At 50.0% G+C, this 26,485-nt stretch overlaps 1 protein-coding gene across 3 annotated transcripts; it reads left to right on the forward strand.

Annotated features, from left to right (window-relative positions):
- Window positions 1-141: 141 nt before the first annotated feature.
- MFGE8 (milk fat globule EGF and factor V/VIII domain containing) lies at window positions 142-26,271 on the forward strand. Of its 3 annotated transcripts, XM_043489947.1 has the most exons (10): window positions 142-158; window positions 11,140-11,279; window positions 14,237-14,365; window positions 14,749-14,880; window positions 17,020-17,201; window positions 17,793-17,963; window positions 18,876-19,020; window positions 24,004-24,188; window positions 25,220-25,375; window positions 25,498-26,271. In XM_043489947.1, exons 2-10 carry the CDS (start codon window positions 11,207-11,209, stop codon window positions 25,633-25,635), a joined length of 1,311 nt encoding a protein of 436 aa, XP_043345882.1. In that variant the 5' UTR covers window positions 142-158; window positions 11,140-11,206; the 3' UTR covers window positions 25,636-26,271. The 3 variants fall into 3 exon arrangements, with proteins under 3 accessions (XP_043345882.1, XP_043345883.1, XP_043345881.1); XM_043489946.1 differs by lacking the exon at window positions 142-158 and having other exon boundaries at window positions 11,095-11,279; XM_043489948.1 differs by lacking the exons at window positions 142-158; window positions 14,237-14,365 and having other exon boundaries at window positions 11,094-11,279.
- Window positions 26,272-26,485: the final 214 nt, after the last annotated feature.

Below are 26,485 nucleotides of genomic sequence, written 5' to 3' on the forward strand. Positions count from 1 at the left end.
GGTATTTCTTTTCCACACCAGATGCTGACTCTGAGGACTGCTCTGGGCCGGCGAGGCAACCTCCCTGCATGACACTAACCTCCCGGGGAGAAAAGGAAGCAGACTTTGAATGAAGATTAATGTGCCTGGTTAGCAGCTTTGGTCGAGGTACCAGGCAGGTAAGATGGGAAGCTGGGGCTCAAATCCAGGTCTCGGGTCTAAATCTCTCTGTGCAACACCCAACTGTCTCTCAGAGGAGCAGACAAACCAGGTGGGGAGGCATCTCAGGGTGCCAGGAACTGTGAACAGGAGACCATTGGCTGTTCTGAGCATCAGGGCTTCAGGAGTTCAGAGAAGGAGAAATTAGTGAGGGTGGAGGGAGTTGCCAGGGAAATTAGTGAGGATAGTGTTCAGAGGTAAGGAAAATCATATAAAGGAACCTCAGAATTTGGCCCACCTTTTGGTTTCAGCGAGAAAACACTTTTACATTTTTAAACTGAAAGCATGTTTATTCCCCATTGCCGGCCCTTGGCCTTTGGCTGAAAAACAAAAGGAGGTTGTTCAGTCCCTGGGCTGGGATGTTTGCTCACAGATCATGATGTGTGCTTGGAGCATCTGGTCTGGGAAAGGGGGTGTGCATCTAAGGAGCGTGAGCTTGGGACTGCCGTGCTGTTCTGCTCCAGCCCCGCCTGCTTTCACAGATGCTGGAGGGCAGGAGAGGAATGGCTGGACTAGACAAATGCTTCCTTCCTCTCCACATCAATGGAGTTGGGCAGTGTTGACAAATACATAATCATAAACCAGCATCTTAGAGATAGTGACTGTGCCTCTCATATACCCTCCTCCTGACTCATGCTTTTTGCTTGAATCCCTCCAGCCACAGGGACTCACCCCTGCAACAACTCAATCTGTTTCCCAATGCAAACATAGCAGCTATCATTGGAGAGCACTGTTTTCTTTTTGAGCACTTTCTGGATGCTCCAGGCTCTTCTTATATCCTTCCTGCCCTCAGTTCAGTTCAGTCGCTCAGTCGTGTCCAACGCTTTGCGACCCCATGAACCGCAGCATGCCAGGCCTCCCTGTCCATCACCAACTCCCGGAGTTTACTCAGACTCATGTCCATCGAGTCGGTGATGCCATCCAGCCATCTCATCCTCTGTCGTCCCCTTCTCCTGCCCCCAATCCATCCCAGCATCAGGGTCTTTTCCAATGAGTCAACTCTTCGCATGAGGTGGCCAAAGTATTGGAGTTTCAGCTTCAGCATCAGTCCTTCCAATGAACACCCAGGACTGATCTTTAGGATGGACTGGTTGGATCTCCTTGCAGTCCAAGGGACTCTCAAGAGTCTTCTCCAACACCATAGTTCAAAAGCATCAATTCTTCGGTGCTCAGCTTTCTTCACAGTCCACCTCTCACATCCATACATGACCACTGGAAAAACCATAGCCTTGACTAGACGGACCTTTGTTGGCAAAGTAATGTCTCTGCTTTTTAATATGCTATTAAAAAGGTTGGTCATAACTTTCCTTCCAAGGAGCAAGCGTCTTTTAATTTCATGGCTGCAATCACCATCTGCAGTGATTTTGGAGCCCAAAAAAATAAAGTCTGACACTGTTTCCACTGTTTCCCCATCTATTTCCCATGAAATGATGGGACCAGATGCCATGATCTTAGTTTTCTGAATGTTGAGCTTTAAGCCAATATTTTCACTCTCCTCTTTCACTTTCATCAAGAAGCTTTTTAGTTCCTCTTCCCTTTCTGCCATAAGGGTGGTGTCATCTGCATATCTGAGGTTATTGATATTTCTCCCAGCAATCTTGATTCCAGCTTGTGCTTCTTCCAGCCCAGCGCTTCTCATGATGTACTCTGCATGTAAGTTAAACAAGCAGGGTGACAATATACAGCCTTGATGTACTCCTTTTCCTATTTGGAACCAATCTGTTGTTCCACGTCCAGTTCTAACTGTTGCTTCCTGACCTGCATACAGGTTTCTCAAGAGGCAGGTCAGGTTTTCTGGTATTCCCATCTCTTGAAGCATTTTCCACAGTTATTGTGATCCACACAAAGGCTTTGGCATAATCAATAAAGGAGAAGTAGATGTTTCTCTGGAACTCTCTTGCTTTTTTGATGATCCAGTGGATGTTGGCAATTTTATCTCTGGTTCTTCTGCCTTTTCTAAAACCAGCTTGAACATCTGGAAGTTCACGGTTCACGTATTGCTGAAGGCTGGCTTGGAGAATTTTGAGCATTACTTTACTAGCATGTGAGATGAGTGCAATTGTGCGGCAGTTTGAACATTCTTTGGCATTGCCTTTCTTTGGGATTGGAATGAAAACGGACCTTTTCCAGTCCTCTGGCCACTGCTGAGTTTTCCAAATTTGCTGGCATATTGAGTGCAGCACTTTCATAGCATCATCTTTCAGGATTCGAAATAGCTCAACTGGAATTCCATCACCTCCACTAGCTTTGTTCGTAGTGATGCTTTCTAAGGCCCACTTGACTTCGCATTCCAGGGTGTCTGGCTCTAGGTAAGTGATCACACCATTGTGATTGTCTGGGTCATGTACATCTTTTTTGTACAGTCCTTCTGTGTATTCTTGCCACCACTTCTTAATATCTTCTGCTTCTGTTAGGTCCATACCATTTCTGTCCTTTATGGAGCCCATCTTTGCATGAAATGTTCCCTTGGTATCTCTAATTTTCTTGAAGAGATCTCTAGTCTTCCCCATTCTGTAGTTTTCCTCTATTTCTTTGCATTGATCGCTGAGGAAGGCTTTCTTATCTCTCCTGGCTATTCTTTGGAACTCTGCATTCAAACGGGAATATCTTTCCTTTTCTCCTTTGCTTTTCGCTTCTCTTCTTTTCACAGCTATTTGTAAGGCCTCCTCAGACAACCATTTTGCCTTTTTGCATTTCTTTTCCATGGGGATGGTCTTGATCCCTGTCTCCTACACAATGTCATAAACCTCTGTCCATAGTTCTTCAGGCTCTCTGTCTATCAGATCTAGTCCCTTAAATCTATTTCTCACTTCCACTGTAAAATCATAAGGGATTTGATTTAGGTCATACCTGAATGGTCTAGTGGTTTCCCCTATTTTCTTCAATTTAAGTCTGAATTTGGCAATAAGGAGTTCATGATCTGAGCCACAGTCAGCTCCCAGTCTTGTTTTTGCTGACTGTATAGAGCTTCTCCATCTTTGGCTGCAAAGAATATAATCAATCTGATTTTGGTGTTGATCATCTGGTGATGTCCATGTGTAGAGTCTTCTCTTGTGTTGTTGGAAGAGGGTGTTTGCTCTGACCAGTGCATTCTCTCGGCAAAACTCTATTAGCCTTTGCCCTGCTTCATTCCACTACTCCAAGGCCAAATTTGCCTGTTACTCCAGGTGTTTCTTGACTTCCTACTTTTTCATTCTAGTCCCCTATAATGAAAAGGACGTCTTTTTTTTGGGTGTTAGTTCTAAAAGGTCTTGTAGGTCTTCATAGAACTGTTCAGCTTCAGCTTCTTCACCATTACTGATTGGAGCAAAGGCTTGGATTACCGTGATACTGAATTTCTCCAAAGCACTCTCATCCCTTTTGTTGGAGACTGGTATTAGAGACGAAGGTCTGAGCACTAAGGTGCTCATTGCTACTGGGGTGTCACTGTTTCTAGGCCTTCTCAGCAGACAGAGCTAGGAAATAAACATAACTCTTTGGAGAAGGAAATGACAACCCACTCTAGTATTCTTGCCTGGAAAATTCCATAGACAGAAGAGCCTGGTAGGCTACAGTTGATGGGGTCACGAAACAGTTGGACATGACTTAGCAACTGAACTACAACAACATTATGACTCTTGTATACACGCATATCTATAATTATTTCTGTACCCATTCATCTGTATCTAGGTTAAGTTGAATTTGAAGTCATACTAGTATCTCTGATTAATCTAGTACTATGTGGATTATTCCAACCTCCTTTCTTGCTTATCTACAACTTCTTTCTCCAACAGTGAGAAATCTGAGTCCTATCATCAACCATCCATTTACTCACTTGTTTAAGCCCCAGTATACATGCATACAGGAGGCTTCCCAGGTGGCTTAGTGGTAAAGAATCTGCCTGCCAGTGCAGAAGATGCAGGTCCCTGGGTCTGGAGGATCCCCTGGAGGAGGAAATGGCAACCCATTCCAGTATTCTTGCCTGGGAAATCCCATGAACAGAGGAGCCTGCAGGCCACAGTTCTTGGGTTGCTAAGAGTTGGACATGACTGAACAACTGAGCACATATATGCACATGTTAACCTGAAACTCCATGAAAAACAACTTTACTGCCTTTACTGACTAGCTTTTGGGGATTATGCGGAATTCCGTTTGTCCTCAGCCTTATAGTTTCCAGTCAAAACACTGTTTTCCTAAGCTGCTTATGTCAGTTCCTCTCCACTCCCCTTCCCGCCTCCCCCACCAACTGCTTGCACTGAGGTTTGTCATACATTTGCAATCAAGTTAGACTCTTCTGTCACAGTCTGGGGTTCCCCAGCCATCCTGGCTGACTTTTAAGTATTTGTCTATGTTAATAAAGTTCACTTTTTGTGTTGTGAAGTCTGTGGATTTGGCTAAATTGGGTAGCATCACGTATCTAGCACTCCAGTGTTATACAGAATATTCCATCACCCAAAAATTCCCCCAAGCTTGCCCTTTGCGGTTAACCACTCCTGCTTCCCCAAACCCCTGGCAACCACTCATCCATTCTTCATCCCTATAGTTTTACTTTTCCCAGAATGTTATGTGAATGAAATCATAAAACATGTAGCTTTTTAGGTCTGTTTTCTCTATCTTAGCAAAATGCATTTAAGATTCATCCATGTTGCCATATGAATCACTATCTCAGTAATTTTTTCACAGATAAGTATGCCATCATATGGTTACACTACAATTTGCCAATTCATTGATTAAAAGACATCTTTGTTGCTTCCAGTTTCTAAAAAAAATTTATTTATTTATTTTGTCTGTGTTGGGTCTTCATTGCTGTGCCTGGGCTTTCTCTAGTTGCTGCAAGCGAGGGCTACTCTTCATTGTGGTGCATGAGCTTCTTATTGAGATGGTTTCTCTAGTTGCAGAGCACAGGCTTTAGGGCATGTGGGCTTCAGAAGTTGTGGTTAGTTGCCCTGGGGCATGTGGAATCTTCCTGGACCAGGGATCGAACCCATGTCCTCTGCATTAACAGGTGGATTTTTAACCACTGGACCACCAGGGAAGTCCTCCAGTTTTTAATGACTATGAATGAAGCTGCTGTAAACATTTGTGTACAGGTTTCCATGTTAACATATGTTTTAATTCACTTGGATACACATCTCGAGTGTAACTGCCTGTGTGTCATAAGTCTATGTTAAATTTTATAAGAAACCACCAAATTGTCTTCCAAAATGACTGCACCATCTTCCATCCTCATGGGCAGTGAATGAGGGTTCCTATTGCTCTGCATTGCTGTCAATAAGTATTTGGGGTGATCAAGTTTGTTTTTTATTTTTTTGGATTTTGGCCATTCTATAGGTCTGCAGCAATATTAAATAGTTGTTTGCATTTTTATTTTCTTAGTGAAAAATCACTTTGAGCATCTCTTCTTATGCTTATTTGCCATCCACTTATCTTCTTTGTTGGGCTTCCCTGATAGCTCAGTTGGTAAAGAATCTGCCTGCAATGCAGGAAACCCTGGTTTGATTCCTGGGTCAGGAAGATCCACTGGAGAAGGAATAGGCTACTCACTCCAGTATTCTTGGGCTTCCCTTGTGGCTCAGATTTGGGTAAAGAATCTGCCTCAAGCCTGGGTTCGATCCCTGGGTTGGGGAGATCCCCTGGAGAAGGGAAAGGCTACCCATTCCAGTATTCTGGCCTAGAAAATTCCATGGACTGTACAGGCCATGGGGTCACAAAGAGCTGGACATGACTGAGAGGCTTTCACTATCTTCTTTGTCAGTTTAGGTCTTTTGCCTATTTAACAAACTGGATTGTATATTTTCTTATTTTTGAGTTTTAAGAGTTCTTTATTCTGGATATATGTTCTTTATAAGATATGTGATTTGCAGACGTTTTCTTAGTGTGTGGTTTGTCTTTATTTCTCTTAACAATGTTATTGCAGAGCAAAAAGTTTTCTTTCATGAAGTCCAGTTTGTCCATTTTTCTTTCACGGACCCTGCTTTTAGTACAGTATTTCAAGCTCATCACCCAAAGAGAAGTTACGCAGACTTTCTTCCAGACGTTCTATAGTTTTCTGGTATAGAGTTATTTCTATGATCCTTTTTGAGTTAAGTTTTATATAAGATTACAGTTTAATTTTGTTTTTATTTTCTTTTGGGCATGCAGTCATCTGATTCTTCCAGTACCCTTAGTTGAAAAACCTATCCTTTGCCAGGTATTGCCCTGGCACCTTCAAAATTCAGTTGATCAAATTGGTGTATATATTGGGGTTAATATCTGAGCTCTCTGCTCTGTTCCTTTCTCAGAGCTTTTGCTTCTTCAGATCCTGGTAAGGCTGGCTTCTTATTCAGGATCAGTGTGAAAGTCACCTTTTTATTTTTTATTTTTTTTTATTTTTTATTTTTTTAAAGTATTTATTTATTTGGCTGCCCTGGGTCTTAGTTTTGACATTCGAACTCTTAGTTGCGGCATGTGGGATCTAGTTCCTTGACCAGGGATTGAACCCAGGCCCCCTGTGTTGGGAGCATGGAGTCTTTAGCCACTGGACTACCAGGAAAGTCCCGAAAGTCACCTTTTTAAAGAGGTCTTTCCGGGTCACCCGAGCTAAACTTGTCCTCCTTTATTCGAAACATGTCATATTGTTGTGCTGTCTTTGTAGCACTAAGACCTGAAATCATCTAGTACTGGGTAAGAAAGTGTTCAGGCCAAGGAGATACCATCCCACTGAAGTCCAAAAGGGGCAGATCATAAAAGAAAAGCCCCTTCCTCTCTGGCCCTGTCTCACTTGTTAAACCCTCTCTCAGCTCCAGATCTCAAGGCCCAGGTCTTTTGTCTCTGTCCTCAGTGAGTGGAGCCAGTGGTTTCCATTCTCACTGCGCATGAGCTTTAACTGGGGGAACTTTAAGAATACTGATTCCCAGGCTCCACCCCAGGGATTCTAATGTAATTATGTGGAAATGTGGCCTGGTCATCTGTATGTTTTAAAAGCTTCCCAGTTGATGGCAGTGTGCAGCCACCATTTCCAGCTTGATTGCTGCCCACAGTTGGTACTCAATAAATGATTGTTGAATGACTTGATGACGACATGTAACTTAAGTTGGTAGCTCTGCATTTGTACCAGGTGGGTGGCAGAAAGTCAGTGAGGGTGATCAGGAACTTTGGTTCTGCTGGGGTTTGTGGCATTAACCAGCAAGGATGATGTACTCACAGCCCTCTCGATCTGTTATCTGAGGTGGGATTTCATTTTTCTTCTCTTTTCTGGCTGTGCCATACAGCTTGTGGGATTTTAGTTCCCTGACCAGGAATCGAACTCAGGCCCTCACAGTGAAAGCACTGAGTCCTAACCACTGGGCCACTAGGGGATTCCCTTAGGTGGGATTTCTGAAGAGCTGTATTTCCTTTTTATTGAGATATAATTCACAGAACATAAAATTCACCCTTTAAAAATGTACAGTGGTTTTAGTATACTCTCAAGGTTGTACAACCATCACTGCTAATTTCAGAACATGTTCATCACCCCTAAAAGAAACCTTGTACCCATGAACTATCTTTCAGTTAGCATAATGTTTTCAAGTTTCATCCATGTTGCAGCAGTGATCAGTACTTCATTCATTTTTATGGCTGAGTAATGGTTCATTGAGTGGCTATACCAGTCGGTTTATATATTCATCAGTTGATAGACATTTGAATTGTTTTCAATTGTGGGCTGTTGATAATGAGTCAGGAACATTCATGTGTAAGTTTTTGTATGAACTTGTCTTCAGTTCTTTTGTGTATGTACTTAGGAGTAGAATTGCTGGGTCCTATGGTAACTCTGTGTTAAACTTTTTGGGAAACTGCCAAACTGTTTTCCCCAGAGGCTGTACCATCTTACAAGCCCATCAGTAATGTGTGAGGGTTCCAATCTCCCTATATCCTCACTAGCATTTATTATCATATGACTTTTTGATTATAGCCATCGTAATGGGTATGTGAAGTGGTATCTCATGTGTTTTTTTTTTTTTTCCCAATTCTTATTTACTTATTTAGCTGCACTGGGTCTTAGTTGCAGTACATGGGATCTTTGAAGCAGCAGGTGGGATCTAGTTCCCTGACCAGGGATCGACCCCAGGCCCCCTGCATTGACAGTGAGGAGTCTTAGCCACTGGACCACCAGGGAAGTCCCTCACGTGATTTTGATTTTGACTTCCATTTTTCTGATGACTTAAAGCATCTTTTCATGTATATCTTCCATTTGTTTATCTTCTTTGGAGAAATATCCATTCAAATTCTTTTCCCATTTAAAAACTGATTTGTCCTTCTGTTAAATTCTGAATTATTTATATATTCTTGATATTAGATCCTTACAAATGACTTGCATTTAATTCTTCCGATTCCGTGGGTTGAAAAGATCTTTTTGAAAGTGTCCTTTGGAGTATAAAAGTTTTAAATGTTGATGCAGTCCTATGGATCTATTTTTTCCTTTAGTTGCTTATGTTTTAGGTGTCATGTCTAAAAATCCACTACCTGATCCAAGATCATAAAGATTTATGCCTGTTTCATTTTACAAGTTTTATAGTTTTAACTCTTACAGTTAGTTCTTTGATCTCTTTCGAGTTAGTCTTTTGTATAAAGTATGTGGGAGTCCAACTTTATTCTTTTGTGTCTATCCAGTTGTTCCAGCACGATTTGGTGAAAAGACTACTCTTTTTTGGGCTGTACCACATGTCTTGTGGGATTCCAGTCTCCTGACCAGGGATCAAACCTGGACCCATGGTAGTGAAAATGCTGAGTCCTAACCACGGGACCACCAGGGATATTCCCAGACTATTCTTTTCTACTGAATTATCTTGGCACTCGTTGAAAATCAATTGACCATAGATGTATGACTTTATTTCTGGACTCTCAGTTCTATTCCATCGATCTATGTATCTTTCCTTATGCCAGTACCACATGGTGTTTTTTTTAATTAAAAAAAATATTTATTTGGCAGTTCCAGATATTAGTTGAGGCATGTGGGCTCTTAGTTGAAGCTTTTGGGATCCAGTTCCCTGACAAGCCCCCACCTCCCCTCCCCTGTTGGGGGTGTGGAGTCTTAGCCGCTGGTCCACCAGAGTTCCCACACAGTCTTGATTACAGTTGTGTTGGAGCAGGTTTTAAAATTGTGAAGTATGAGTCTTACAACTTTGTTCTTCCCCTACTAAGATTGTTTTGATCATTCTAGGTCCCTTCTGTTTCTACCTGAATTCTAGGATCAGCTTTCAATTTCTGCAAAAAAAAAGACGGTTGGAATTTTTATAGAAGTTGTGTTCAACTTGTCAATCAGTTTGGAGAGTACTGCCATCTTAACAAATCTTAACAATATGTCTTCCAATTCATGAACAAAAATGTTTACATTTATTTAAGTCTTCTTTAATTTCTTTCAATGTTTGTTAGTATTCAGTATACAAGTCTTCTACTTCTTCTGTTAAATTTATTTGTAAGTATTTTATTCTTTTTTGATGTGTTTACATTTAAGTCTTCTTTAATTTCTTTCAATGTTGGTTAGTATTCAGTATACAAGTCTTCTACTTCTTCTGTTAAATTTATTTGTAAGTATTTTATTCTTTTTTGATGCTACTGTGAATGAAATTGTTTTCTTAATTATTAATCCATTTTTGTATTGTTCATTTCCGGGCTTCCCTAGTGGCTCAGAGGTAAAGAATCCCCCTGCCAATGTAGGAGATTTGATCCCTGATCAGGTTTGATCCCTGAGTCGGGAGGACCCCCTGGAGATGGAAACAACAGCCCACTCCATGGACAGAGAAGCCTGGAGGGCTATACTCCATACGTTGCAAAAGAGCCCAACACAACTTGGTGACTAAGCAACAACAAAATCATGAAGGGTACTGGATTTTTACCAAATGCTTTTTCTGTGGCTACCGAGTTGATCATGTAAGTGTAGTGTTTTTCCTTCTGAGTGGTTTTAAGAAGGGTCTCCTGCCAGTAGTTAAGTCTGACTAGTCTGAACCTAGGTATCAACATAGCTGGTAGGGGAGATATCTGGCTGCTCTCTTTTGTGTTTGTGTGTGGCTGGTCGGATGAGAACACTATTATTAAAATATTTTTACCCCCGAAAATAGGCAATACCTGCATATGATAAAAAATAATTATTTAGGAAAAATTCAACCGTGACAAGCAAGTCTGTTTCGACCCTGACACTCTAGTTTCTGCCCCCTTAAACAACCACCGTGTTAATTTCATTTCCTGGAACACTGAGATGTTTTCCTGCTACAAGGAAGGGCAGAGGTGAACAGTTGCCTCAGGGACTTTATAGCGTGAAAATCCTGAAGTATTTTCTACCTGGCCCTTTACAGAAAAATATGCTGATGATTCTTTTTTTTTTTTTTAAAGTCTCTTACCATTTCAAAGGATGATGCTATGATATGCTATGCTATCTTTGTTGTGTACATGTCATTTTATGCGTGAGAGTTTCGGCAGAATGAATTCCTTTACGGGGAATTGCTAGGTCTTCCGGTCTCAGCCTTTGTCATGTTGATAGATATTACCGCACAGCTCTCTGGGGAAGTTGAACCAATTTACATTCTCCAGCAATGCATGCTTGAGCCTGTTCCCGAGAGCCTCGCACTCACAGTGCGCTACTAATTTGATGCTTGCCAATCTGATAAATGAAAATGGTACCCGTCCTTGTAATCTGGGTTTTTCTTACAATGAATAAGGTTTAGCATCTTTTCTTAAGCCTAAGAAGTTAAAACAAAACCAAAAAGCAAAAAACAGACAACTCCTGAGCCCTTTACTTCTCAGACGACTCGGAACTCCAGGCCTGGTCACTCGCACCCGGCGGGATGCAGGGCGTGGCTCGGACTGAAGTGGGCGGCCGCGGACCCCCGGCTCCTCCCAGCCCCTCCCCAGTCCGCGGAGCCCCGCCCCGAGCCCGCCTCTGGCGGGCCTGGGCGGAGCACGTGGCCCGGTGGGAGGTGCTGCGCTGCCTGATTTATTCCCGTCCAGGAGCAGGAGTGCGAGCCCCCGGGTCTGAACCGCCGAGCGCCGGGTCCCGCGCCCTCGTCCCCACACCATGCCGTGTCCCCGTCTGCTGGCCGCGCTCTGCGGCGCGCTCTTCTGCGCCTCCGGACTCTTCGCCTTCTCCGGTGAGTCGATCGCACCGCCCTCTCGCCCTCGCCCCTCCTCTCCGCGCCGCTCGGAAGTTCGCCGCCGCGCCCTCCCTCTGCCTCCGCTGTTTACAAACTTGGTCCAAGAGCCGGAGCTGAGCCGAGGGGCGACCTCTCCGGTTGCGCCCGGGCGGGCGGCGGGGATGCTCTCGGCCTCTTCTGCTGGGGGTGGGGGTTTGGCCGGTGCTCGAGGCTTGAGCGTTGGGCGGGGGCTCGGGACACGGGGTGACAGCCCAGCCTCCCCCAGGGAAGTGGCTTACACAGAACAAAGGAATCCGCTGTGTGGGGCCTCTCTTTTCCCATCTGTAAAATGAGGCCACATCCCTCATAGCTCAGACGGTAAAGAATCTGTCCGCAATGCGGGAGACCCGGGTTCAATCTCTGGGTAGGGAAGATCCCCTGGAAGAAGAAATGGCAACCCAGCCCAGTACTCTTGCCCGGAGAATGCCATGGCCGGAGGCTCCTGGCGGGTTACAGTCCATGGGGTCGCAGAGTCGGACACGACTGAGCGACTAACATAGTGCTTCTGCGCTCCTTCCACCAGGAAGTTTCTAGGACTCTTGTATTGATAAATCTTTTCCAGGCAACTTTACCTGGAAACTCCCTCCCAGGCCATGCCGGCGGCTGGTCTGTTCATTGGGATTTTATCCTCCGTTTAAAAATAGGTATTTGGTCAGATAAGCGAGGGGCTGGCTAGGGAGCCAGAGGACTGGATAGGCTTGGGGCTGGGTTGGGGGTGGGAGGAACTCAGGAGGGGGCGAGGAGCCTAGAGAGGGATTCGGAAAAGGGCTCCGACCGGAGATGGCGGCTCCTAACTCCCCTCTCTCCGTATGGCCTTGGCCTGCCGCTTTATCTTTCTTGGCCCTCCTCCCCTGCCTAGGACGCATCCTGCTGAGAGCTGGGCCTCCAGCAGGCTGGTGATGGGGATGGGCGATGCCCCACACCACGGGCTGAGGAAAGGGTGCCCATGGGGTGAGCGGGATATGGCAAAGACTCTTCAGGCACCGCTTCCATCCTTTCTTCCTAGAAATAAGATTGATGAAATACGTTGGGGTGGGAGGGTCATGGCTGAGCCCCGGCTCTGTCATCCGGTGCCAGCCTGCCCCCTCCCCCCTCCCCACAACTGGAGTGGAAGCCTTAAAGCCACTTGAAGTCTCTTGGAGACACAGAGAGATGGCTGGGTCTTAAAAGTCCCTTGCCTCGCCTCCCCTGGCCCCACAGCCTGAGCCCTGGCAAAATGTCCCTGGGGAGATCTCCCAGAGAAGGCAGGACCCTGAAATCCCAAAGGTGATTTTGGAGACCCAGCTTAAGCGGGAAGGAGGAAGCTCCACAGCTGCGAGGCGCCGTGAGTGGGTCAGGCGCCTGGCAGGTAGGGAACACCTTTCTCTTCCTCTTTCCCCCTCCTCTGCTTTGCCCTGGAGCTCTGCAGGGAGAGCGCCCTTTGGGAGGGGGACAGAGGGGAGTCAGATTTTGCCGGCAGGAGCCCAAGGCTCTGGCCATTCTCAAGCCTCTGCTGAGGCAGTGCCTGCCGCCTGTCAGGTCAGGGAGGGGATTAACCTGCTATTTAAAGCCAATGACTAATGGCTCATTGGGAGCCGCCTTAAGCTCCTGAGGCCCCCACCGCTCATTAACGGTGTTCCCTTTGAGCCCCCGCCCAGCTCTCCAGGGCTTTGGGGTTTCAGGGGGGCCCTCCAGCCTGGGATGGTGTGACTCTGCAGGGAGGAAAAAAGGTTTCTCATGTCTCACCCCAAGTGATGCGTAGGGGTGTGGGGTCTGGGGCAGCCCTTCTGGGATGCAAAGATCAACTAGAAGATGCTCTGAAGGTCTGGCTGACCTAATGGGCTGAAGTCCACCCAAGTCAAAGCACTGGGGACAGGCTAACATTTGTCACCTAGGCCCCCAGATAGAATCTGTGAAGTCCTCTCCAGCCCTCTTCCCACCTCTTGTTGTTGTCCAGTGTTTCTCAAATCCACCTTCCTCCTTACCTCTCAGCCTGACTTGGTCTTTTACCAGGAGGCCTGTGGCAGCATCCTTGATGCTTTCCTGGTCTCCTCTCTCACCTGCTCAGTCACATTTCCATGCAGAGCCAGAGGAATCTTTGTATACTTCTGAGCCACTTCTCCACCCCGGCAGCCCATCCACATCTCAGCACAAGGCCTTTTCTTGACATTCTCCCTCACCATCTAGGAAATGGCTTCCCCAATCCCACCTCATGCTTGTGAACCTCTGACTTTTTCCTGGTGGCCAGTGGTGGGGATGCTAAAGAAGGGTTAAGAGCCCTTGTTCTGCAGGATGAAGAGTCTCCACTTGTCATTCGTAAGGTCCCCCCACCCCCAACCTCCCTTTTCAGCAATGTCTTTATTCTTGTTCTGCAGCATACCATGTGCTCTGGGCTTCTGCTTCTTTTTGGAAACTTCTTTCCTCATTCCCCAGCCGGGCACCATCCCACTGTGACTTTTAGCCAGCGCAAATGTCCCTACCTCTGAACCTTCCAGCTTTCTGGCAGAAACCATCCTCCCTTGGCCCCTCACACAGCAGAGCTCATGGTGCCTCCTCATTACCTGGTGACTTGTAGGTCACCACCACTTTCCTCTGACTTCTTATTTTTTTTTTTAAATAGGTATTTGCTTAGTTGGCTGTATCTGGTCTTAGTTGTGGCATGCAGGATCTTCAGTCTTAATTGCAGCATGCAAACTCTTAGTTGAGGCATGTGGGATCTAGTTGCCTGACCAGGGATTGAACCCAGGCCCCCTGCATTGGGAGTGTGGAGTCTCAGCCACTGGACCACCAGGGATGTCCCTCTTCTGGCTTCTTGAGACCCAGACTGCATCTGTCTTAGGGGCCCAGAATGTATACCTGGTAGTTGCCCAAACCCCTCCCTCCCCCCAATATTTACTCAATGAATGACTGTTCCTAACCCAGAACTGGCATTGCAGGTGACTTCTGTGACTCCAGCCAGTGCCTGAATGGTGGGACCTGCTTGTTGAACGAGGACAGAAAACCCCCCTTCTACTGCCTCTGCCCCAAAGGCTTCACGGGCCTCCTATGCAACGAGACGGAGCACGGTACCTGTCCTGGGCCGTGCCTGCTGCTCCCCACCAGCTCCCCAGCTGCAGCCCAGGCTGCTGGCCTAGCTTGTCCCGCTGTGGGCAGTGGTCCCCAGCACCCCTCCCGTTGTTCGCTGCCCTTTTCCTGGAAGCTCCCAGGTCACTTGGAAAGCTGGGTGCTTCCTTCACTTGGGCTGACTCACCTCCACGTGACCCTTCTTGGCTCCAGGCTGGCCCAGGCCCCATCGGGCAGATTGAGAGGGGTGAGGGAGGAGCTGGGGGGCACTGGCAGGCAGTGGGGCGAATTTGGGTGGAGGGTCCTTTGGGGCTTGGCCTGTCTGTCGTTGCCTGTCTCCAGCTCCTTCTTGACCACCTGCCCGTCTTACCTGCTTCCTCCCCAGGTCCCTGTTCCCCAAACCCCTGTCACAATGATGCTGAGTGCCAGGAAATTGACCACGGCCTCCGAGGGGATGTCTTCACCGAGTACATCTGCAGGTGCCCTGTTGGATTCATGGGCACCCACTGTGAGAGCAGTGAGTATCCAGGGGTGCCTGCTCCGAGGGGCACACCCTGTACCACAGGCCTGGTGGCTCAGGCCACATGCTGGCCTTCCTTGTGCATCAGGGTCTCCTCCGGGTGGATTTGGAGCAGGGCAGAGCTCAGTTACTTTGGACTGGGGAGGCAGGGAGCGACTCTGTCCCTCCCCAGGCTTCTTCCTGCCTGGTTCTCTCTCCTGGGACTGCTGGCCAGGCCTGATGTCCCTGCAGGGGAGTGAGGGGTGGGGGTGACCCCAGAGGTCGTGGGAGTGTTATTTTCTGTCACCACAAACAAGACATACAGCCTTAGAGTTAAGTCCTGGGATTTTTCTACCGAGAAGGGAAAACCAACACATTCTTAATCTTTTGGGGCCCAGGGAGTCAGTTAATAAGGTTTGATCCTGAGGGTCTGACAGTGCTGGCCCAAGTGTGACCTCTGGCCTCCTCGCGAAGCTCAGAGAGGAGGGAGAGGCCTGGGCAGCCTGGGCCGTCCGCTCACAGCCAGGCGGTCAGAGGCCCGGAGTGTGCAGAGGGGCTGACCAGCCTGGCTCGCTTGGTTATCCACCCAGCCGCAGATCGGCCCTGGCGGGTGCCCAGCAAACCTTGCCAGTGGCGTCTGTCCATGCCGTCCTCGCTCCTGGCCTAGCTGAGCTTCCTCCCACAAGCCGGGACTGTTCCTCACCTGCCATCGGGTGGGCGAATCTAGGCCCAGGGCTGGATGGGGTGAGGGAGGCGGTGCCTGATATCTGCAGCCCAGGGGGTCTGTCCCTGAGCGGGTGAGCAGGGGGCAGTGTCCTGCTCTGGGCAGATACGGGGGCGGTCTCCAGGGAAAGGAGAAAGGGCTGGGCCAGCCGGGTGGGAGCCAGCTCCCCGGGGAGACCAGGTAAGTGCCTGCTTACCCTTCACCTCAGAGGAGACAGGCCCCGAGGCCCTGTGCCTAGGGCTGAGACCAACGTGTCTGAGACGCTGGGTAGAGGAATGTGGGGGGTGGTGGGCATTTGCCAAGGCCGCTGGGAGCCCTGGGTGGAGCCAGGTGGGCCCACTAATTACTGTGCCAGAGCCCAGGTAACCCTGGGTGTGCCTGAGTGCGAATTACTCATCTTGCCTGCTTCTGCTTCTCGGCTTGGGGTCTGTCCCAGGCTGGATGTGGCAGCGACCACAAAGGGCGAGGAACTGCCCCGCCCCCCCATAGGGCCCTCTGTTGCCCCCCCTACTTGTTATGTGGTGTGTGTCTTTGGAGCCCATAAGGACCCCGCAGGCATGTTTGGGGCCCGCTGGGTGTGGATGTGAGGGCTGAGGACAGAACAGATGTGAGTTCGGATCTCCGTTTAGCCAGCGGCTGGCTCTGATCTCGGCCACATGGCCTCGCTTGTGCCTCTGTCTCCCTGTGAAAGGGTCATACACCGAGCTTGGCTGGAAGACAAGTGGATCTCTCCCGGGTTCTCTGCTTGGGACCCGAGGTCCAGGCTTGGCCCCCGAAGACCACATTGCTGGTGAAGGCGATGGGCCTTGGCCAGGGGGGTTGTCCTGATGGCCGGTCAGGACCAGTAGTTAGAAGGCCCAAAGGGTACCAGAGTAAACAATGGCACTCACACTCCATTCAGAAAACTCCTGCCAGTGAGAGTCTAGAAAACTCCAGGCACATGTGCTCAGTGCTTTATGTGCAGTGTAGGGACTGTTCGCTGCCGTCTGAGGGGCCCTTCTTACAAAGCCGTCCTCCTGGGGGGCCAGGGGGCTGGGCTGGATGTGGCGGGACATGGAGGAGGACAGGAGGTCATACTGGTATGTGCTCACCAGCCCACCCCCTGTGTTAGAATAATTGCTGCTTGATGTCCTGTAAAAGAGAGACCACCTCCTGCAGCCTGGTGGGGGACTCCAGCTGCCAGTCGTGACATGTGGGCCTCGCCTGGAACCTTCTAGCAGCCCAGTGTCCCAAACCCCTTCACGACTCTGCCCGGCCCCTCTGTTCCTCACTGTGCGCTTTGTTTCCGCACCTCCTCCTTGGCCCTCGTTGTCCTTTCATGGTCTCTGCTCTGGGTCCTCTGGGTCCTCAGCAGAGGCCACAACTGTCTTGTTCTCGTGTCTTCTGGGCCCCGCCTGCGTGGGTGGCCCTCTGACTGCCCTTCTCCCCCTCAGGTTGCACCTCGCCGCTGGGCATGCAGACGGGTGCCATTGCCAACTCCCAGATCTCTGCCTCATCCATGCACTTGGGCTTCATGGGTTTGCAGCGCTGGGCCCCGGAGCTGGCCCGCCTGCACCACACGGGCATCGTCAACGCGTGGACATCCAGCAACTACGACAGAAACCCCTGGATCCAGGTATGGAAGGGGTGGCCCAGGGATGGGTGATATGTTAGGAGTGAAGGTGGTGTGATGGGAGATTGTGGGTGCCTACGTTGGGGGGAACACCATGGGAGGGTTCAGAACTGGGGTCCAGGTAACAAGGTAGCCGGTTCCCACAGGTGAAGTATCTTTAAGTGGAGGGCTGCTCTGGGGGCCTGGAGTGGGTGGGCGGGATGAAGGGAGTGAATACTAGGCTGTTAGAGAGACTGTTTGCAATGTTTGCAGGCTCTGGAAGCTGGTCCATTTTTTTTTTTTTAAGACTTTATTGAATTTGTTACAATATTGCTTTTGTTTTATGTCTTGGTTTTTTTGGCCACAAGCCATGTGGAATCTAGTTCTCCAACCAGAGCAGGGATGGAGCCCATACCTCCTGCACTGGAAGGCAGATTCTTAACCCCTGGACCACCAGGGAAGTCCCTGGAATCTTGTCCCTGTGTCCTGAGCACTGGGTCCAGAGCCTGGAGACGGCCAGATGAGAAAGCCCCTGCTTCTTTGTCCTGATTGGGGGAGTGACGAGGGTAGGAAGAACCCGGGAGATAGGGTTCTGTCCTGCCTGCCCTGGTCCAGGTGAACCTGATGCGGAAGATGCGGGTGACGGGCGTGGTGACCCAGGGGGCCAGCCGCGCAGGGAGTGCTGAGTACCTGAAGACTTTCAAAGTGGCCTACAGCACCGATGGGCGCCGATTCAAGTTCATCCAGGTTGCAGGGCGGTCAGGAGAAGGGCAGTCAGGAGATAAGGTGAGGTTTGTTGGGAACCCTGAAGAAGGGCTGTGGTCAGCAACCCCTGGGGCTCAGTGCTGTTTGAGGGCTCCCAAGGAGGCGAGGGTACCCGGGATGATGAACCATAAGGTGGGCTTTCAGGTGTATCTTGGCTCACAGAAATTGGGAAGCCCAGATTGTGTCTGTGCTCTGATTTACAAGTAATAGGTCCATATTACAGATATAAGAATTGTTTTTAGTTGCTCAGTCGTGTCTGACTCGTGCGGCCCCATGGCCTGTAGCCTGCTGGGCTCCTCTGTCTATGGGGTTTCCCAGGTAAGAATACTGGAGTGGGTAGCCATTTCCTTCTCCAAGGGATCTTCCCAACTCAGGGACCGAACCCACTTCTCCTGCATTGGCAGGTGGATTCTTTACCACTGAGCCACTAGGGAAGCCCATAGATAAGAATAATGAGACTCAAGAAGTTTCAATGACTTGTTGAGGGTGGCTGTAGTGGTGGAGATGGGATGCATTTATAGCCTTCAGGGATACCATGTACAGTTGTATGGGTTGTGCACTGCTCAAGGGCTACTACTTAGCATCATTCACAATGTAGACCTCAGTGTACTTCTGTCTGTGGGAAAATTGTTGTTATAAAGTCTTTTGAGAGAGGAGTACCTTTTCCTAATTTGCATAGAGGCGCCCTGTAGATCATAGGTGGTCCTGGGTGAAAGATGAGGATTTACACCTACGCCCCATGGTGACCAAAGAAGGTATGAAAAAGGGAATCTGTTGAGGGCTGTGGGCTGTCTGGAGGAACGGGGAACTCCTGCCAGCTCTGCTATGCACACCTCTGTCTCCTGGCCCAAAGTGGAAGTGGGGGAGAGACCACCCCAGGAAGCGGGACTGCCCGCACTGACCCACTCCTCCAATCTGCCTCTTCCCTCCTAGATATTTATGGGTAATGTGAACAACAGTGGCCTGAAGATCAACATGTTTGATACCCCCTTGGAGGTACAGTATGTGAGACTGGTGCCCATCATCTGCCACCGGGGCTGCACCCTCCGCTTTGAGCTCCTTGGCTGTGAGTGGAATGGTGAGTGCCAGTGGCTCTGCCATCCTCAGAGATGGCTGTCCCTGTCCCCTCCTTTCTCAGCCACGGCGAGGAGTTGGGTAGGCAGGCAGCAAGGCCCAGGAACCTGAGCTCACACAGAAGGATCACCAGGCCTTAAGCAGTCCTGCCCAGGTGCTTACTCTTTGCTGGTTGGTAAGAGGAAAAAAGGACTTCTGCGGCTCAGTGATAAAGAATCCGCCTGCAATGTAGGAGAGCCGGGTTTGACCCCTGGGTCGGGAAGATCCCCTGCAGGAGGAAATGGCAACCTACTCCAGTATTCTTGCCTGGGAAATCCTGTGGATAGAGAAGTCTGACGGGCTACAGTCCATGGGGTTGCAAAGAGTCAGAGATGACTTAGCAACTAAATAGCAAATGACAACAAAGAGGAAAAAAAAGATACCACCTCAGTTTTCAAAATATTTTCACGTACTCTGATAGGTACCTCGAGCTTCTAGAACATTTAGCGTTGGTTCTGTTTTGCAGATGTCAGTTCTACCAGGGCAGGGAGTTTGTTTTGTTCACTGCTGCATTCCCAGTGCATAGAATAGAGCCTTCATCATAGGCGCTCAATAAATACTGATTAATGAGTGAATGAATGAAGGAGGAAAGTGAGGCCCAGATAAATTGTTTATCAAGGGCACACAGCTGGTAGGCATTAAAACTTGGTCTGAATTCCTGGGCTTTGACACCCACTCATCCACGGTTTCTCCCTCCCAAACCTATAATCTGCATTCAGGAGAAATATTTCGGGACTTGGAGGGTGATAGGGCTGGAGATGGTGCTTCTTGTCGCTGTTTCTGGAGAGATCAGGGTACAGGGGTTGGGCTGAGGGCATTGTCTCTGCCCAGCTCAGTCCAGCCTTGTTTTCTCCCTGAGGTCTGGATATTTTTCTCTCTTTTCAGCGACAGTGCCACCTGCTGGCTGCCGGCAGAACTGCAGGGCCTCTAGGCAGAGCTTGCAGAGCAGAGATGGCTCTCTGCCTTTCTTTTCTTAACCCAGGGCCTACCCTTTGCACCTCCTTCCCCACTGTGGATCCTCTTTCTGTTATTGCATTTCAGTTACCACCCCAAACCACTCAGTGCTGAGTTCAGTGCCTGTCTGGGGTTATTCTTTTTTTAAAGCATGAAGTAAACTCAGTTTATTTTTGCTCCCAGGGTCACTGCCTTTTGAACCTAATTGTTTTGGGGAGTTAAAGACTCTGCTTTTGCTGAAAGAAAATTTAAGCAATTGGTAAAGGACAGAACAGGTCTGGGGACTCAAACCATGGGCTCCTCTCCCTGGTGTCCCTCACTACTTGCTGTCGTAGTCCGAAGCCCTTGCCTGTTTAAAGTTGCTGACCTGAGCCTCTCATGTCACAACTGGCTCCTTCTAAGGCCAAGAGAGGGTGTGTTTGGCAAGGGGAGGAGGTGAAGCTGACTTGTTTATTTTCCTTAAGGATTGGACCAATCTCCTTTCCCTTGTAGGGATTTGGGTTGGCTGGAGAGAGTATTGGTGTGTGCGTGTGTGTATACATGTGTGCACGTCTGTGGGACTGAGATCTGGGCATTTCTGGGCATGCCCTGCACTAGATTCCTCTTTACCAGCAGACACAGTCTCCTTGGTGAATTGATTAGTTATTTAACTCAGTAGATATTTATTAAGGTATTTATTAAGCTCCTTCTGAGTGTCTGGCTCTAGGGAGTAAGGCTGTTGGGTTCTAATGAGAGAGTCTGATGTGAGACAAGAAGCAAATATAAAAGAAAGGTCAGATAGCAGTAAGAATGATAAAGGAAAAATTAGCAGGAGATGTGACGATGGTGACTTGGGGTGAAGAGAGGGAAGGGCATGGGGACTGCCCTGTTGGGATGGCCTTTGAGTAGAAGCTTGAATAATGCAGATCAGGCCATGTGAAGAACTTGGAAAGGGCATCCCAGGTCAGGAATTGGTGAGTGCAAAGCCCTTGGGACATGTTGAAGGGTAGAAGGGAGGCCAGTGGGGCTGGAGCCTAGAAAATGAAGGATGGCTTGGTGGGCGATGGGCAGAGATGGACCAGGCAGGGACCGTGTGGATCATTTTAAGGATTCAGGCCTTCGTCCTCAGAACAACAGGCAGCCATTGTTGCGGGGGTGCTGATAGGCGTGGTTAGAGTTGGGTCCAGAAGGGACCCCTCAGGCTGTGTAGGGAGAATGGAGGCAGGGGGCATTGTGAGCGAGGGGGAGACGTGTGGAGATGAGGCGGCTTGGGTCAGGGTGGCGCAGCCAGTGGGTTGGGTGGATGAGTGTCTTCTACTCCAAGTGAGCTCCATGGCCCGGCAGAATGAGCATCACTTGGAAGCTTGTAAACTTCCAGCCCCACCCTAGACCTTCTGAGACAGAATCCCTGTATTAGCAGGGTCCCTCAGTGATCTAAGGGCTTCCCAGGTGGCACTAGTGGTAAAGAACCCACCTGTCAATGCAGGAGACATGAGACAAGGGTTCGATCCCTGGGTTGGGAAGATCCCCTGGAGAAGGGCATGGCAACCCACTCCAGTATTCTTGCCTGGAGAATCCCATGGATAGAGGATCCTGGAGGGACTATAGTACATGGGATTGCACAGTCAGATATGACTGAAGTGACTTAGCTCGCACGCATGCACCAGTGATCTGAAAACCATCAGTATTCTGGTTCAGATGGTGAAGAATCTGCCTGCAATGCAAGACACCTGGGTTCGATCCCTGGATTGGGAAGATCCCCGAAGAAGGGAATGCATCTCACTCCAATATTCTTGCCTGGAGAATCCCATGGAAAGAGGAGATTGGTGGTCTATAGTCCATGGGGTCGCAAAAAGTCAGATATGACCGAGTGGCTAACACTTCATTTCACTTCCACTGATCTATGAGAAACACTGCTCTGGTACCTAGATGGGGAGTCTGAGGACCAGAGTGGGGAGGAGGCTTCCCCAAGCTCACACAGGGGGTGGTGGAGCTGAGCTCTGCGTGGTGCCCTGCCAGTTCTCTTTTATATGGAAGGCTGTCTGACTTCTGGGGAGAGGGCCCGTAATGATGGGGAAATGTCATGCTGGAAGCAGATGGGGTGTAGAAGGGTGCACCATGATCAAATGATGCCTTGGCTCCTCTCCAGAGCGCTCCAGGTTTATGCCAGCTCCTTGGCCTTCCAGGTCTGAAGCTTTGGGATGAGCCAGCTCCCAGCCCATCAGCCTGTCTTCATGGGAGAGGCTGAAGGTTACCTGATGCATCACCATCACAAAGAGATGGTGTGATTGATCAGCGTCGGCACCGTCTGAAGGCAAATGTCTTTACTGGCAAGGTCACCAGCATCTGGGGAGATGTAAAGCACCGTGTACTATAGTCTGCTCCCAGATGGCACCATGGATTTGCAAGTCTTACCCCAGATTCTGCAAAGGGACAGACAGTCAGTTGTGCAGTGAAGATTCTGACATGTGTGAGACATACCTGTTGTTCTCTTGGGAATTTTTTTTTTTAAGATATTTATTTATTTGGCTACACCAGGTCTCAGTTGCAGCATGTGAACTCTTAGTTTCGGCATTATGGGGTCTAGTTTCCTGGCCAAGGATCGAACCTGGGCCTCCTGACACTGGGAGTGTGGAGTCTTAGCCACTGGACCACCAGGGAAGTCCCCTCATGGGAGTTTGTCTCCTGCCCATCCCCAGCCGTTCTGGTCTCCTGCAGGTGCAGATGAGAGGACAAAACAGCCCGGCACATTCCTGAATGTTTGGAGCAGGCCTGAGTGAACCCAAGGCCAGCTTCTCAGGCAACCCTCTCAGGCACGTCAGATAGCAGCAGAGTAGTGAATGTGTAAACCCTTTGGGAGGGGCTGTGGGGCCGGGAGACATGGTCGTTCCTGAGCCTCAGGAGTTCTGACTTGTTAGCTTCCACCTGCTGGGGAGCAGGAATGCTGTGCTATTCATCACTGGGTCATCACCAGGCAGGCCTTCCCAGCTCTGAGGGTGCAGGAGTGGTGAAGACAGTGTCACGTGTGGCGTGGTGACTCGCTCTGTGTGTGTGTGTGGTGTGTGTCAGAGAGACCTGGGGACAGTGCTTCATGGCTTTTAGCCTCAGTTTTCTCATCCGTGGAATGGGGTTGCTAATATCCTGTTGATTCCGGTTTTTGTATGGTGGATTAAGTGACTGAAGTCAGCACTGAGTCAGTGAGATGGTTATTATTAGTTACTCCAGGACTTGGCGGTAGGAATCGCAGCCGTACGGTAGGAACGACAGGAAGTGCTGTGAGTCCAGAGGGGAGAGGAGTCCCACCTGAGTGAGGTGGTCAGGGCAGGCTTCTTGGAGGAGGGGTCTGAGTCAGGCTTTGAAGGAGGGTGAGAGGTGGTGGATCACGGCCCTGCCCTGGTGCAGAGGGAGAAGAGTACTGGGTGATCTGTACAGAGCATCTGAGGGGCGTGGGGCGGGAACTGAGCTGAGGTGTGGGTCGGGCTGTCAGCAAGAAATTATTTAGACCAGTTAGTTGGCTCTAAAAGGTGGAAGGAGATTGTTCTTTTGTTTTTTAATGGTTTTTAAGTGTAATTTTATTCTCTTGGCTGTTCTGGGTCTTCATTGCTGCGTGGGCTTTTCTCTAGTTGCTGCAGCCGAGGGCTACTCTCTAACTGTGGTGCACGGGCTTCTCACTGCAGTGGCTTCTCGTTGTGGAGCACAGGTGTGCATGGGCTTCAGTAGTTGCGGCTCCAGAGCTCAATAGTCATGGTGCACGGGCTTAGTTGCTCCGTGGCATGTGGGATCTTCCTGGACCAGGGATCGAACCTTTGTCTCCTGCATTGCCAGGCAGATTCTTTACCACTGAGCCACCAGGGAAGCCTGAAGGAGCTTCTGTGTTTTGTCCAAGAGGATGCCAGAGGCTTGTCAGAAGCCAGAGTTCTTTTCCCTTCACTGCTTCACTCTCACACCTACTGGGGGAGGCTTTGGATCCCAGATCTGGGTGACAGCCCCCCACCCCCCACCTCCTTGTTGGCAGGATGCGCTGAACCCCTAGGCCTGAAGGATAATACCATCCCCAACAAGCAGATCACAGCCTCCAGCTACTACAAAACCTGGGGCCTGAGTGCCTTTAGCTGGTTTCCCTACTACGCACGACTGGATAATCAGGGCAAGTTCAACGCCTGGACCGCCCAGACCAACAGTGCCTCTGAGTGGCTGCAGGTGGGTCAGGCTCCTCCGGGGATGCAGGGCTGGGGTTGGGTGGGGCTGTGGGATCTATGACCCTGGACCAACCCTGGCTTCTGCTTGCCAAGAGGGAGTTTCTTTGAGACTTGTTTGTGTTCGACTTTGCTCTTTTCTTCCTCTTGTGTTCCCACCTTTCTGCTGGTTCTGTAACTTGAGTGGGGGGATGGTGGAGGAGCTCAGAGCTGCTTCTGTCAAGGCTCTCAGCCCCGGGTGATGAGTGTGTGTGTGTAGAGGTGGGGCCACCTCCAGTGGCTGCCACAGGGTAATAAGGCTGAGCCCAGGGCCAGCAGGGCAGGATGGAGGAGGGACATGTCGGGCTTCCTGTGCCTGCTCTCAGAGGATGCTCTCTCACTCGCTGAGAGCACACCGCGTGATGGCCCTTGGACTTCACTGCAGCTGGGAAGCTCAGGAGAGTCGTGGAGAACCAGAGCATCCTCTCTTATCTCTGAGGAAGCCGGGTCCTGGCAGGGCGAGGACTTGCCTGGGGCTCCCCTTCTGGTTGGCAGTGAGATGGGTTTGTAGCCTGGATCTTACTGAGCACCATCTGCCTCTGGTCAGCTGGCAGGCTCCCCAGGTTGGACTTGGGGGCAGGAGGGTGGTGGTGTCTCTAGGCCCCAAGGAGCACATTAGCCTGGGGGACTGGGTTCCATGAGAAGCTGCCTGCGTTTGGAATCCCCCAGGACCAATATCAGGCTCTGGACAGCCTGCAGGGCCTCATGAGCAGTTCATGTCTCTATAGACTATGGCCTCTCTGCCCCTGTTTCCATCCTACAGGGGTTGCTTGGGGCCAGGCTCTGAAATCTGACCTTTGTTGCAGTGAAGTGCTTGACAAAGTTGGTGGAATTATTTATGCCCATTTGATTGATGGGGAAACTGAGGCTCTGCCAAATGAAGTAATTTCCCCAAAACTAGAATGTATGCCCCAGCATGTATGTGTGCTTTTTCCCACCTTACTGGAGATGGTGCAAGCGGAGAAGACGGAATTGATTTTTTTTTCCCCCTTGTAGATTGACCTGGGCTCCCAGAAGCGAGTGACTGGCATCATCACCCAGGGTGCCCGAGACTTTGGCCACATTCAGTATGTGGCTGCCTACAAGGTGGCCTACGGTGATGATGGTGTGACCTGGACTGAGTACAAGGACCCGGGGGCCAAAGAAAGCAAGGTGAGTGTGTGTCCAGCTGTCCTGCCTTCCTCACTCCAGGGGTGCCCTGCGAGTCAGACCTTGGGGTCTGAGGGGGAGGAGGGCTGGCTCTGGGGGCCTCCTGACACCTCCTCTGCCTCCAGATTTTCCCTGGTAACATGGACAATAATTCCCACAAGAAGAACATGTTTGAGATGGCGTTCCAGGCTCGCTTCGTGCGCATCCAGCCCGTGGCCTGGCACAACCGCATCACCCTGCGTGTGGAGCTGCTGGGCTGCTAGTGGTAGGCCCAGCCGCAGTGACCGGAAGGGCCCTGGGGCGGCTGCTTCTTTCCGTGGACCTGCTGCCTCCTCCGCCTGCCCTTCTGATTGTAGCTGACCTGGGGGCAGGCAGTGTCTCCCTCCCAGTCACCTCTCCCTCCCTCCTCTTCCCTCGCCCCCTCCCAGGGGTCTCTGGCACCCAGTCCTCAAGGCATCCCGTTTTCTTAGTCACGGTGGGAGCTGACTAGGTCTGGGATGGACAGGGAAGGGCAAAGTACGGAGCGTGGGTGACCTGTGCCTCTCCAGGTCCCCAGGTCCAGCCCCCGTGTCCTTTCTGAGCTGCTCCCACACCCCACACCCCCAGGGACCTGGAGGAATAAACTGGTCCTGAGGCCTCAGGCTGGAGAGAACAGCCTGAGGCATGATGCTGCACTCCTGACCCCCGAGACTTCCCCCTCATCCCCACCCACTCCCCACAGACCCCTCTTGACTCTCATCCTGAAGCCTAGAAAGAGGTAGAAGGTGGGGTGGGGTGGGTCTGTGGAGTGATGGGGGAGGAGGCGGGTGAGCGCAGGGAAGGCGGGGAGCCCCCTGTGCTGGTTCTTTACCCCAGAGTACACAGGCAGCTTCCAAAATATATTTATATCACCCCCTGAATGCTCACTGTGGTTCATCATTGCTCCGTCGAAATGGGCTTCCGCCTGCAATGCAGGAGACCCTCGTTCGATTTCTGGGTTGGGAAGATCCTCTGGAGAAGGGATAGGCTACCCACTCCAGTATTCTTGGGCTTCCCTGTGGCTCAGCTGGTAAAGAATCTGCCCGCAATGCGGGAGGCCTGGGTTGGATCCCTGGGTTGGGAAGATCTCCTGGA

Source organism: Cervus canadensis, chromosome 17 (assembly GCF_019320065.1).
Source record: "Cervus canadensis isolate Bull #8, Minnesota chromosome 17, ASM1932006v1, whole genome shotgun sequence".
Taxonomy (NCBI): Eukaryota; Metazoa; Chordata; class Mammalia; order Artiodactyla; family Cervidae; genus Cervus; species Cervus canadensis.